The sequence below is a fragment of the Dermacentor andersoni genome, chromosome 2 (assembly GCF_023375885.2).
Source record: "Dermacentor andersoni chromosome 2, qqDerAnde1_hic_scaffold, whole genome shotgun sequence".
NCBI classification, from domain to species: domain Eukaryota; kingdom Metazoa; phylum Arthropoda; class Arachnida; order Ixodida; family Ixodidae; genus Dermacentor; species Dermacentor andersoni.
The window spans coordinates 158,366,477-158,379,314 of NC_092815.1; the positions used below are offsets into that span (position 1 = coordinate 158,366,477).

At 40.7% G+C, this 12,838-nt stretch overlaps 1 protein-coding gene across 2 annotated transcripts in view; it reads left to right on the top strand.

Annotated features, from left to right (window-relative positions):
- Positions 1-12,838, top strand: part of na (sodium leak channel non-selective protein na) — a 74,898-nt gene that overhangs the window by 51,496 nt on the left and 10,564 nt on the right. For both annotated transcript variants that reach the window (XM_050187376.3, XM_072286577.1), the window contains 12 exons: positions 551-649; positions 2,424-2,624; positions 2,996-3,070; positions 4,213-4,332; positions 4,499-4,567; positions 5,901-6,049; positions 7,541-7,634; positions 8,935-9,064; positions 9,972-10,087; positions 10,172-10,219; positions 10,556-10,665; positions 12,478-12,628. In XM_050187376.3, the coding sequence (XP_050043333.1) occupies positions 551-649; positions 2,424-2,624; positions 2,996-3,070; positions 4,213-4,332; positions 4,499-4,567; positions 5,901-6,049; positions 7,541-7,634; positions 8,935-9,064; positions 9,972-10,087; positions 10,172-10,219; positions 10,556-10,665; positions 12,478-12,628 (1,362 nt within the window). The remainder of the gene's footprint in view (positions 1-550; positions 650-2,423; positions 2,625-2,995; positions 3,071-4,212; positions 4,333-4,498; positions 4,568-5,900; positions 6,050-7,540; positions 7,635-8,934; positions 9,065-9,971; positions 10,088-10,171; positions 10,220-10,555; positions 10,666-12,477; positions 12,629-12,838) is intronic.

Consider the following 12,838-nt stretch of genomic DNA (forward strand, 5'->3'; position numbering starts at 1 on the left):
CCAGGCCATGCCGATATTGCAGCTTAGGTAATCTAGGCCAATCGCATGACGCGAAACCGAACATCGCCTTTTCGAATGCATACAAGGTAGCAGCCCAGGTCAACTGTGGATGCTCGAGTTGAGTTGAGGGTCGTTATGTCAGATGGCTGCTAAAAGCAGTTCTGCAGCACAATGATGCCTTGACAGAGTAAGTTGTTATGCAACGCTCCAAACACACGACAGATATTGAGGTTTACCCTGGTGTTTGCATGCAGACACATGGCCACGTTCAGAGCTGCTGACGTTACTCTGCTGAGCTTTATGCATCCAATAAATGCAGAGATTATGACATACCATTGCCAACTGCTGTTACATCATCATACATGCACAGTGTCTCATGCGATAAACTAGAGACGTTTTTCTGACAAGTGAAAACATTTGCTAAAATTCATGCAAGCTTGCACTTCAATACTATAAGTACTACTGACATTTTATTTTTGTACTATGATAAAAAATATAATTAATTTTATAAATGAATGGTCAATGAAATGAAGCTATAATTCTTTTTCAGGTTCATGCCATCTACATTCACATTTTTGTATTTCTTGGCTGTATGATTGGGCTGACACTATTTGTCGGTGTTGTGATTGCAAACTACAGTGAAAACAAGGTGAGAAGCTCATCTAGTGTTTCTCCAGAGGTAGCAATAGCAAGTAGCTATTGAAATACCTTGTACTTTACTCTCGTCAATTTTTTTTCTCAAGCACTTGAATTGCTCCCTTGATCAGTGTGCATGAAAGCTAAGGAGATTGTCTCCTGCTTTATTGTTATATCTTCTGGCCTCAGTTGAAATAGTTTTTTCAAGGCCCCTTAAGGTACATAGGCCAAGAACTCAACTGAGGTCAGTGCAAATGTTGTAGATGCTAGTAAGTCCAGTGGTCAAACCTCTTCTTCATTTCTTTGGTGCCATTCGCTATTTCTTGCTGCTGTCCTTTAGAGCCTACATGGTATGCAGGCACAAGTGCACACAGGAGATAGCAGCCTCATGAGAGTGCCAACAGAAAACTGATAACACCCATATAAAAAGTCAATAAACACCGATACCAACAAGTACCATGACAGTAAGCAACACTGGTTAGCATTCTCAGGGCTAGGTTACATAAGTATGTGCTCAATTACCAAGAAAACCTGCCATCATAGCTTAAATTAGTAGAGCACCATGTGCATCATGCAGAAGTTGTGAGTTAGGCTCCCACTGGCTGCAACTTTCCTTTTCTTCCACTGTCATTTTTTTTTTTCTCTTCGTTGTGAACACGAATAAAAGCTTACGTTTAGCACTCTTCTGTATAGGTGATGTGCAACTCAATTTTCCTTTTAACTGAATTTTTCCTGTGCTTGTCTTAGCTTCAATGTGTGTTGACTTATGCGGTCATTCACTTTAAACAGCGCCAAAAAGCACATGGGCTAGGGAGAGCACAGGACCAGCGCTGATCCTTGTCTGCGTGTTTTTTGGCGCTGTTTAAAATGAATGACCCGTACCAACTAGCTCGCACCCAAACGCTTCTAAGACTTATATGATCACTATTCGATTAAAATTAAGCTTCTTTGTGCTCCAAACACTTGTGCATGGAATGCAGAGTGGTTCAAAAGCAGAGGGGGAAGGCTTGGCCATGAAGTGGCTCAGTGGTGTCGGTGCATACAAAAGTCACTGCAGGCCTCTGGTGTTGAGCTCATGATTTACTCCTGCCTATTGCCATCGACATGAATGATGCATGCGAGGTATTTACGAGTGCCATGAACAATAAACTTTCTTTCCTTTGTCAGTGCTCGCCTGGATCACTTCATCTGTTGCTATCCGGCTCTGTGGCCTAGGCCACACATGGTGACTGACACCACACCTCTCAGTAGTCAAAGAAATCAAATTGTCGGGGTTGCCATTTCCTAACACAAAGCATCCTTTCAATCATAATAGGCACCTTGTGGTAGGTAGGTTCCTGTCTCACATTGTTTCGAGCCTCCTCAACGAATAATAGAAAAATCCCTTCACAGATGTATGCCAATATGACAACTGATACATCAGATAGCCGAAGCTGTATAAGCAAACTCTCACACTCTTCGGACTGAAACACAGCAGCGGTTGCCGCTGCTGTGTTCCAGCACAGTCTTGGTTGTCTGCACTTAGTGATGGCCCCCACGTAGCTGCTGTTGCTTATGAGAGAGGCTGTGGCTAGCTGTTTTTAGCTCTGGATAGACAGCTAGCTGCATAATGTTTTGCGTAGCATTTATTCCCACAGTGTGTTGGATCTGCATAATTTTTTGTCTTTTTGTATAGTGCTGTGGGCCCTCTGCAGTTTTGTGCTTATAGCATGACATGCAACACCTACAAAATTTCAGATTTTCTTTTTTTGTGTGTCCGCTGCTGCTTTTTCCCTGCTGACGAACAGGGGACGGCACTTCTGACAGTTGACCAGCGCCGCTGGTGTGACCTGAAGAAACGACTCAAGATTGCGCAGCCCCTCCACCTGCCACCGCGTCCAGATCACCACAAGCTGCGCGCCTTCATCTACGACATCACCCAGAATCTGTTCTTCAAAAGAGCCATTGCCATGCTTGTAATGGCCAACAGCAGCCTACTATGCGTCAGTGTGAGTATCTTTGTTTGGCAGGTAAATTTGCCGCTAGTTCTCTTTCAACTCATGAATTAATGCAATCTATGCTAAGCTGATTAACAGTGGCCAAACAAGGCAACCCTTTTTTTAGAGCCAATGTTTCAGCAGAGGGAGTTGTCTTTGTTGTGCTACAGTCACATACATACTTCACCAACGTGTCAGGGAACCTGGCAGCCATGACACCCGGGCAGTAATGCCTAAGCAAAAGACAAGAGCCCTTGTCAAAATGTTGGCCGAAAACTGAGGCTTCTCTTGTTTGCCCACTGTTGAACAAATCAAGTCTCCATCTTTCTATGTCTCCCTGGTCTCTTTGCATGTTGAGCTGGTCTCTCTTGTGCTGGTTGCAGTGGAAATCGGATGAACCTCATACAATCCCGCTTGCGACAGTTTCTGCCGGCTTCACAATATTATTTACAGTTGAGGTGAGTAGTTTCTTAGTTTCTGGAAAAATAAAAGATAACACCTTTAAATTCAAGAAGATGACGTTAATTCCCTGTTGTTGTAACCTTGGGTATAGTGAAATTTTACTTATACCAGTAATGAAAGTGTCAGTCCCAGCTGAATTCCTATGTGTTCTGTGACAAAAATCCCCTGACACAGTAGGCGTCATCTAAACTAGCAACCTCTGAAGTGTTCTTTCTAGTCATAGACATACCTTGTAGGAGCAACCGCGGTGCTTAAATTGAACCTTTGTGTGTTTCAAGGGCTTTAAAAAATGAACAGTGCAGTTCTTGTGCATCTGCTAGACCTCAGCTATGCTTTGCGCAAGCTTAGTGCAGTTTGTATTTTGTGCAATTCTCCTGCTGTGATCAGACATTGGTATGGGGAGATGGCTAGCGCACATTGTTTGCACAAAAAGCACACTTCGTAAACATTTTGAATGATAACAAACTGATAAGGAAACTGCATTGCCCATAACTATGGAGTCCCAGCAGCAAATAGGTGAAAAACACCCATTTGAGTGAAAAGCACAAGGCATCTCTGAGGCACAGTCATATAACCAGCTTCTTCTGTGCAAAGTAGTTGATGAGTATCTTTCTTTATGCCATCTATTGATGAAATAATAAGCCTTTCTTTCAGTGTTAGGGCTATCCTGCTGGTTTAAATGAGTGTCTGGATTGACTGCTTACAATAAAATGCTCCTAATGTGGTCGGATGTTTTGCTCAGTTCTGATTGGTTAGTGTATGTAGTGAGGGTATACTGTCGCTAGACCCTCAGATATGCAAATTTGCCCCCTGCGGTGTGAAAATTGTAATATTTTCGAGATTTTAGTTCTGAAAGTGCAAAGAAATGTTGCAGGAAAAAAAAGAAAATTTGAAAAGCTTGTTTTTATCTCCAAGTGCCAGGCAGAAACATAAAAATACAATCAATACATTGAAAGAAACTCCTTTCTCTAACACAAAGAAAATTAAGCACACATGTTCTTCAACAGAAATTTTGTATCAGAACAAAATATAGTTATTCTTAAGCAGCATGAAAAGTGTGCTGTGATGCAGTTTAACCAGAAAATATACTCTCACATATGAATTTTGTTGACAAGCTGTGCTTTGATTATCATTGCAGGTTACCATGAAGAACATTGCTTTCACACCCAGGGGATACTGGCAAAGCAGGAGAAATCGATATGATCTGTTCGTCACGTTTCTCGGCGTAATTTGGGTGATAATGCATTTTATGATGATGGTGAGCACACAACTTCAATGCATACATTTATCTGCTCAATAAGTTGATAAGATGGTGATGAAGCTGGTTTTAAGATTCTATGACTTCTTTGCTGATTAATGCTTCAGAGTATTTTGTGTGCTCAGAGCCCTGAAGTAAAGTGTCTTTTGCTTATTTTCTGTTACAGAATGACTTCAGCAACTCATTTGGATTCGTTGTAGTTATATTACGTTTCTTCACTATTACTGGTAAACATGTGAGTATATTGCCTTACTTACTAAAGCCATATCAAAATATTACTAATTTATGTTGGCAAAAAATGCCAAGCTGTACTGTGCAGTCTACAAGTAAAGTGCACAAAACTTTGCTTCTCAAAGTGTGCTTGTACTTTGCTGTTACCAGAGAGGAGAGGTGCACAGAAATTCAGACTGTTGTCTGCAAACAAGCACACCTCTCTAGACTAGAGGTTGAGGACAGCGCGTGGAGGCAGTGAATGAGAACTTGAGTGTTGCGTGGTTAGTGCTGCGGGGCACGGGCACGCAGGGACGGACCGATACGTACGGCCGCTTGCTTAGACGAAAAGGGAATGCTCCTCCTTTATTGGGCCCGAACATATACACACAAACAGAAGTCACAGGGGGCGCCACCCTCTGGTGGCAGCCTAACAAACAGGGCTGAACTGTGGCGACCTCTACATTGAGGAAAATAATTGGCAAGGCTGCAGTTGAAGACAGAGATCACATAACCGGATGGCACATATAGTCGAGGGTGGTAGAGAACTAGCTTGAATGAAGGATAAGGAATGTTGAGTGTATATGATGGGTATTGTCATGTGGTGCAGAGGTAACTAGAGATGTTTGGGAGATGTCTTTGTCCTCAGTGGACTTAAAGGGATGCTAAGGAAAATATTAAGTGAAGCTATATTTAAAAGTTCGGCTTCTCAGCCGCTTCTCTAATAATGAATTCATCATTTGTGATGAGAATGGATTTTTTGTAAGTGGGAATATGACGAATATGGAAAATTGGTGTGGCGCGACCTGTATTGGACTACAGTACCTCTCACGTGATGTCAACACTGGATGATTCACAGACAGTGGCAAAAAGAGGTCGTTTGGCGACTACATCAACTCGTCTGTTTTGGCACGCATTTCCAGATTGAGGAGTAGCAGCAGGATCTTTGGCACCAATTTTCTGCACTACAAAGTCATATATTGGCATACAGAAAACGATGACAGACTTCTAGAAGAATATTATTTAAATCTAACTCGGTTTAATATTTTCCTTTAGCGTCTTTTTAAAATTTGGCAGAATAGTGATGCTTTGCTTTACTGTCAACACAGTGTGCATCAACCTTGCTAGCCTCTGCGTAGGTTGAAATTGCGGAACTGTAGCGAGTGCTAATGGATGCAGGACCACAGCAAGAAGGACAGAGGACACACTAATACTAGGGTTCAACACTAGCCATTGAATTGAAATTGATCTAATGAGTCATGTTTTGTTAGTGCAGTAAAACTTACACGCACTTGCAAAATGCAAGGACACAGTGTGCTGACTGCATTATAGTGTACACTGTCTTTGAATATTTTCAGGCCACCTTGAAGATGTTAATGCTGACTGTGGTGGTTTCCGTGTACAAAAGCTTTTTCATCATCATGGGCATGTTTCTTCTCATATTGTTTTATGCTTTGACTGGAGTCATTCTCTTTGGCAATGTCAAATTCGGGGAGCACATTGGAAGGTGAGTGTAAAGAACTTGCTTCTACCAGCTCTCACAGGGCTAGTTATCTTTATTAGACATTCCTGATCATTGCATACAGCTTACATGCACACCTTCGAAAACAGAAACAGGAAACCTTCAGAGCATGTCATGTTTTTGTTTGTTTGTTTGTTCATGAAAAAAGTGCTTATGTTGAGTTCATGGTAGGCAACACTTAGACTGCATTTTGGCAAATCCTGGGAGAGCAGTTGTCCCAGCCATTGCCATATATTTCAGGGAATGCACCTGCATAAAATTATCCAACTTTTTAATTTCTAGCCACTACAGAAAATAGAAGCCGAATCCAGCTTTGAAGTTCTAAAATGAGTGGAAGTCAAAGCTGGAATAGCCATAATCTTGAAACGTACCAGCTAGCTGCTTGCTTATAGTACATAGTCGCAACCAGTTTCAAACACAAACCAAATTTATGTGTGCCAATGCACTTACAGCTGGCCTTTGTCACCACCGTTATACTGACGTGCTGTGCCATGCGTATAATCGCAAAAAAATATGTTCAATTCAATTTGTTTATGCCCCAATAAAAACTTAGTCCTTATTGGTCTAAACAGGTTCCACTTGGTTTGAATTGTGTTTTGGGGCGCAAACCAGTTGAACCCGCTGTACTTTCTATATACTCAACCTACGGCAAGCATAAATCACCAAAAGGCAGTGGCTTTCCAAGAATTGCTGCAAATTTTCTCTTTTGGCAAATTGACATGAAAGACCAAACTGACAATTCAGTTTGCTGACAGCGAGCGCAACATGGCTCAGAAGTACGTACCAAATTATTCCATCATCCAATAACGCATTGAAAACTAGCCGATCGTGGTGCAAGTCTATGCTACTGAGCCACATTATGCCTGGTTTAAGGAATGCATTACAATTTGGTCCAGATGAGTCAGCCTTTAAAGATCTGCTCAGCTGCCATTGCATCAGTGGGGCCCAAAATTTCTCACAGGCTCTTTGTTTTCTCATTCAGAAAAGACAGTCTCAAACAGTGTTTTCAACCTGATTTCCTGTTACCACATGTCAGAGTTTCATTATATTGCGTTACATTATATTATATTGTTTTATTTTATTGATAATATCTCAAAGCTCTTTCATGTACATTACTTTGAGCCTGCTTTTTATGTAAAAATGCAGAAAGATGTTTGTTAAAGCCTTTATTTTGATGTTTGCTGGAGCAGCTTAAACGCATAGATTGCCTTGACTGCAGTGTTCAAATTCGCCGCTTTCACAGTTTCAGTTTTTTTCTAACCCTGTGCCACCAGCTAACCGGCCCACCACGCTTTACCTCTCTCTCCCTCCCCCTTCCCCTTTTCTTCTAGCAGTGTTGGTAATTCCAGGCCTGCATCTCGTTATCAACTACTTTTTGTTTCGCAGTCTTGCGGGATTTGCACGTTTTTGTTTGCTGCTAACTTTGACTGGCATACTTTTTGAGCTCCTTTTCTCTTTTCATGTATACTGGTTCAGGCAAGCAAACTTTAAAACAGCCCCCAATGGAATGGCTATGCTATTCAGGATAGTCACGGGAGAAGACTGGAACAAAATCATGCATGACTGCATGGTAAGAGCCTGTGTGCATAATTTGTTACAAGCGTTTAATAGTGAAACCATCAGACAGAATCAAAGATCACTATTTTAACGCGAGAGCGTTAAGGGCACCGTGGCGAAAAAAATCCAGTGTCAGCGTCGGACATCACTTGGCGAAAAATAATTCCGAACCACAACCACGCAGGCCCTCCGCATGGCGCTGTTGCATTACTGAACTAATTGAATTCCTTGGAAGTAAAATATGCAAAAAAAAATCGTAAAGTACGACCTAAACACAACCTACAGAAATTATAGCATTGTAGTTTAATTTGAATAGACCAGGAAACAGAACTCTGTTATGCAGAAACCCAAACACAAACCCCCTTTTCCGAGCGGGGCGACCCGCTTGGTTCTTTGCAACAACATCATCACGCTTGCCTCCACGCAACCTCAAGAAAGCTGCAGTTGCCGGGAAGCGTGACAAGCAGTCAGCGATCTTTGAAATCTATCGCTTTGCACTCTTAAAGGGGAAGCTTACGCGTCCTCCAAATTTTTAGAAGACACCTGCTTCGGATGTGGTGTCCAGAGCTGAATATTTTTCTAAAGAGCAGATGAAGACAAAAATAGGGGGAGGGGGGACACTGAATGGCAAACAAAACATGTTTATACCTGTCTTTTCTTCTTTTCTCTTCTTTTTTTGTAATACACAATTTAATTTACAAGTGTAAGGGAAAGCCTTGCCATTAAGCAAACCTTCTGACAGGAGTACCATGGCCAGTTTGCAGACTTTCTTAAATCAGCGTTGACACTAACAATTTGCAGCTATACATCATTCGCTTTTTGTTAAACTGAATGCAAACAGAAAAGAAAACCTGGAAGTTCCATGTAGAGAAATCGTGGAAGTAATGAACTTTAGGGGAGATCAGAAAATTATTCTTTATTCTGAAACATCATTATATTGAAAGCCTGAAAATTAACCCTAATACTAATTACACCAACAACATTTTGTACCAGGCTGCGAGCTTTGAATAATCAAAAGTTGTTGCAGGGCTGGTCGGTGTGATGTAATGAACATATACTAGTGCATGAATAGAAGGACACAAGAATGATGTGGGTGTGACACAGAGTCTTTCAATGTCTGGATTTGTCTGAGTAAACAAATTGAGAGTCTGTACTCTTGTGCCGTGTTCTCTTTATGCTTTAACACGCCTTTAAACTGAATGTCTTGAAATAATTGTACTACATAATATACTATTCATATGCATGGCAATTTCAGTACAGAATTGTCCCTGTGCTCAAGATGAGAAATTAAAAGCCTTTGTTTCATTCTTCAGGTCAGTCCTCCATACTGCACCCTTGCTGACAACTACTGGGAAACGGACTGTGGGAACTTCACTGGGAGTCTCATCTTCTTCTGCTCTTTTTACGTCATTATTACTTACATTGTGCTTAATCTTTTAGTGGGTGAGTGAAAGGCTTAACAAGTTACTGAATGCGACTGAATGCTTTGCGCAGCTGCGTTGCTGATAATTTTTGATGGAGAGATGTGACATTCAGTCAGCTTGGATTGTGCTCTTAGAAAGCAGACTGCATGAAATAAAACACTGGAATTAAAAGAAATATTGTGCATTTTGCATCAACATTCCTGCATAATTTATTTGTCTGGAATTTAAAAAGTCTATATTGTTTATTTTCTTGCCATTGAACGTGCTAGTGTCCGATTCTGCATGGAAAATTTCAATAAAGATATGTTAATGTAACAGGTCACCTCTTAATGAAATTAAGGAAAACATAGAAAAATACCCTGCTTCTTTTGTTCTTGCTTATTGTTAGCACATGTGGCAGCATTAATAACATACTAAATGATCAACAGAAAGCAAGCAGATGAGGTGATGAGAATAACTGTGCTTGAATTTCACTTGTGAATTTGAACTTGAATTCCAATTTTAATTTTGCTTCAACTTCATTATGAAATGTCTTACCCACTAACCTTAAAGAATAATTTGCTATTAGTTCATCTGAATTGTAGTTGCGTACTTTCTTGCAGCATGTGTAGGTTGATTGAGTAAGTATTCTTATGTGGCATTATTTAGTAATTTTTCTAATTTGATAGTAATGCTTATTGCTTGTTATGTACTTATACCCATATTGCTATCATGCATGTGACAATTTGCCCTCTGTTGTAAGAATTCTTATTTTTTCTGCTTGTAAGTATTAACAGGAGGTCCTGCCCTTACAGTCTTTGAGACTTTTATATATTTCACACCTAAATGTACTGATACTATATGTAATAAATAAATCGAAATTGAGCTTCACACAAAGCACAGTTTACCTGCCCAGGAATTTCTGCTGATTCTTGTCACTTTTCCAGCTATCATTATGGAGAACTTTTCCTTGTTTTACTCCAATGAAGAAGATGCACTTCTCAGCTACGCAGACATTCGAAATTTTCAGAACACATGGAACATGGTTGATATTCAGCAAAGGGTAATGACCTTTGATTTACTTACTTACAGGCTCTCTCATTTAATGTTGCAACATTTGGAACATCTTTCTTTTGCTTTCTTCCAGGGGTTGATTCCAATAAAACGTGTGAAATTTGTATTAAGGCTCCTAAAAGTAAGTGATTCCTTTGGCACAGAATGTTCCCAAACACTTGTTTATTCTATTTTTCATCTTATTTGATGACCGTGAGTTCCAATACTTCATGCAGCTTTATCGTGTCTTTATTATCAGGCTCTGCTGTTATTGTGAACATGGTGGATATCAAAGAAATTAAAACTGGTTCTGTGGTTTGCAGCAGCTGCATATGCGTAGATCTATTTTGTGAAGGTTATCTATTTAGGTTAGCTTACCAGATAAGTGAAATGAACTGAAAGTCAGTCTTCTTTTTCTTTTTTTGCTCACACAAATATCGGGTCATGTCACTCAAGTGGTGTTGGTCTTTCTTCAAAGGGTCGTCTTGAAGTGGATCCTGAAAAAGACAGGCTGCTTTTCAAACACATGTGCTATGAAATGGAGCGCCTCCACAATGGAGAGGATGTCACGTTTCATGATGTGCTCAAGTAGGTGCCATTCTTCGCATTTGGGCTGCTAGGAAGGAAATATATAGAGAAGTTTATTACACTTGCTCTGTGAAAATTTAGAACCATGACAACATGTTGCTGAAAAACATGACAACTAATAGCTGATAAGTATATGCAAAAACAAAGCGTAAGAAAACTTGTCAGTGGAAGTTAAACTCCCATGTAATAATGAAACTTCCCAAATACTTTCCACGAATGTGATGATTACCACTGAGAAAAGTACAATTGCTGTGCATTGCAGTTTAGAAGGCAGCAGCCAAGAGATAATATGCAAGAACTTGGTTTCTTAATATTGTGCACCACCACTAATGAGCTGATGTTTATGTTAAAAGCATGTGCAAAGCAATGAAGGCTTCTACACAATGCTGCTTCCCTGTCGTCACCCTCAGTGCACATGCCCCAGCTTGTGTGCTTCTTTGGGCATGAGATTTGCCAATCTGTTGGTGGTATTTAGGTTGCGTGAAATCAGCTTATTGAGTATTTAACACAGGTATTTAATCCCTTAACTGCCGTGACTATTTCCGGAAAAAAGTTTTAGTAGCGAAAAAAGATTTGGCAAATGTCACTGTGTATTATTTTCTTGTCAAAATTACAAGGCACTGAACACATACGCTTGTGCAAAAATTGCCAAAAATTAATGATGAGTTAGCTCGTCATCAGCACCAGAGGACGCTCATTGTGATGGCGAGTTATTTCGTCATCGACAGTTAAAGGGTTAACGGACCGGTCAGGGCCATTCAGGGCCGTTCAGGGCCGTTCTTAAGTTGGATGCTACACTTTTAGCCTGTTCCAGTGCCTAAATTTTGCAAGGGTGTGGCCTGAGAACACCTCCTTGCAGGCATAACTTGTCCTTATGTAGGAAGGTGGCTGAATAACTGCTCTATTTAACTTAACACATTCACTGCAGGCCCTCTTTCTTGACCTGCATATTCATTGTTGCACAGTAGGTATGCCTGGTACAACTCATCGCTGACCCAGAATGCAATAAACATCATAGAAAGTGTTACTGCTGCCATTACTTATGCGTTATCTGATGCATTAAGATTTGTGGCTGGGCATACATGGCATCTACTAATTCTACATTCACAGGTGAAGCCCACAACAGCATGCATTAACCATAAGCGCCGTTTTTTTAAAGGCATACAGGCAAGATGTTTTTGACACTTAATTTTCTTGCATTGAATGAATGTATGGGGTCTCTAAACCCTAGAAAAAATGCCACCAAGCTTCAAAGTGCCCTAAATATTTTAATATCATGACTTTTTACAGCTACTTTCAGTTTCGTTTTTACTGTGTTGTGGCGTCATGTCACAGGTGATGGTCACATGGTAAAAAGACATTGTGACGTTATGACAGTCACTTCGGTTTGCTCATTTGTCTGCTATGCTGTTAGGTGGGCTTTCATAAAGAGTACCAGCATAGGAAGCAATCAAGCGAGCCGAAACAAGTGTCAAAATGTCTCAATGTCCTGCTCCCATGTGACCACCTTCTGTGTCATCACGTCGAGACACATTAATCTCATGGGAAATGAAACTGAAACTGGCTGTAAAAAGCTATTACATCAAGTTATTTAGGGTCCTCTGAGACTTGTCACTATTTTTCCTATGGTTTAGAGGTCTAGAGTAGATCTATTAGAGGTCTAGGACCTTCATTTAATGCAGGAAAAAGGAAGTATAGAAAATGCTGTGTCAGTATTCTTTTAAAGATCAAAATGAACAAAAACTGCCTGTAATGTTAAATTGTGAAACTTGCTTGTCATTCGTGTTTACATACTTCACTGTGCACATGCAGCATGTTGTCATACCGGTCAGTGGACATCCGCAAGGCCCTGCAGCTGGAAGAGCTGCTGGCCAGGGAGGAACTGGAGTACCTCATTGAAGAGGAAGTGGCCAAGCAGACCATCCGCGAGTGGCTAGACAAGTGCCTACGAAGGATCAAAGCGGTGCGTGTGCATTCTCCCTGCATTCTCTATCTGTCACCTCAGCTCTATGCTAGCACTATTGCATTTCCTACCGAAGGTAATGTTTATTCAGAAATTACCAAACACCTTAGGCAGCATCGTGTTATCAAACAACCAAGAGGGTTGTATTCATTGGCTGATCATGAGTTAGTGGCACTTTGAAAAGAAGGAAGCCTATTCCTAACCTGTAAA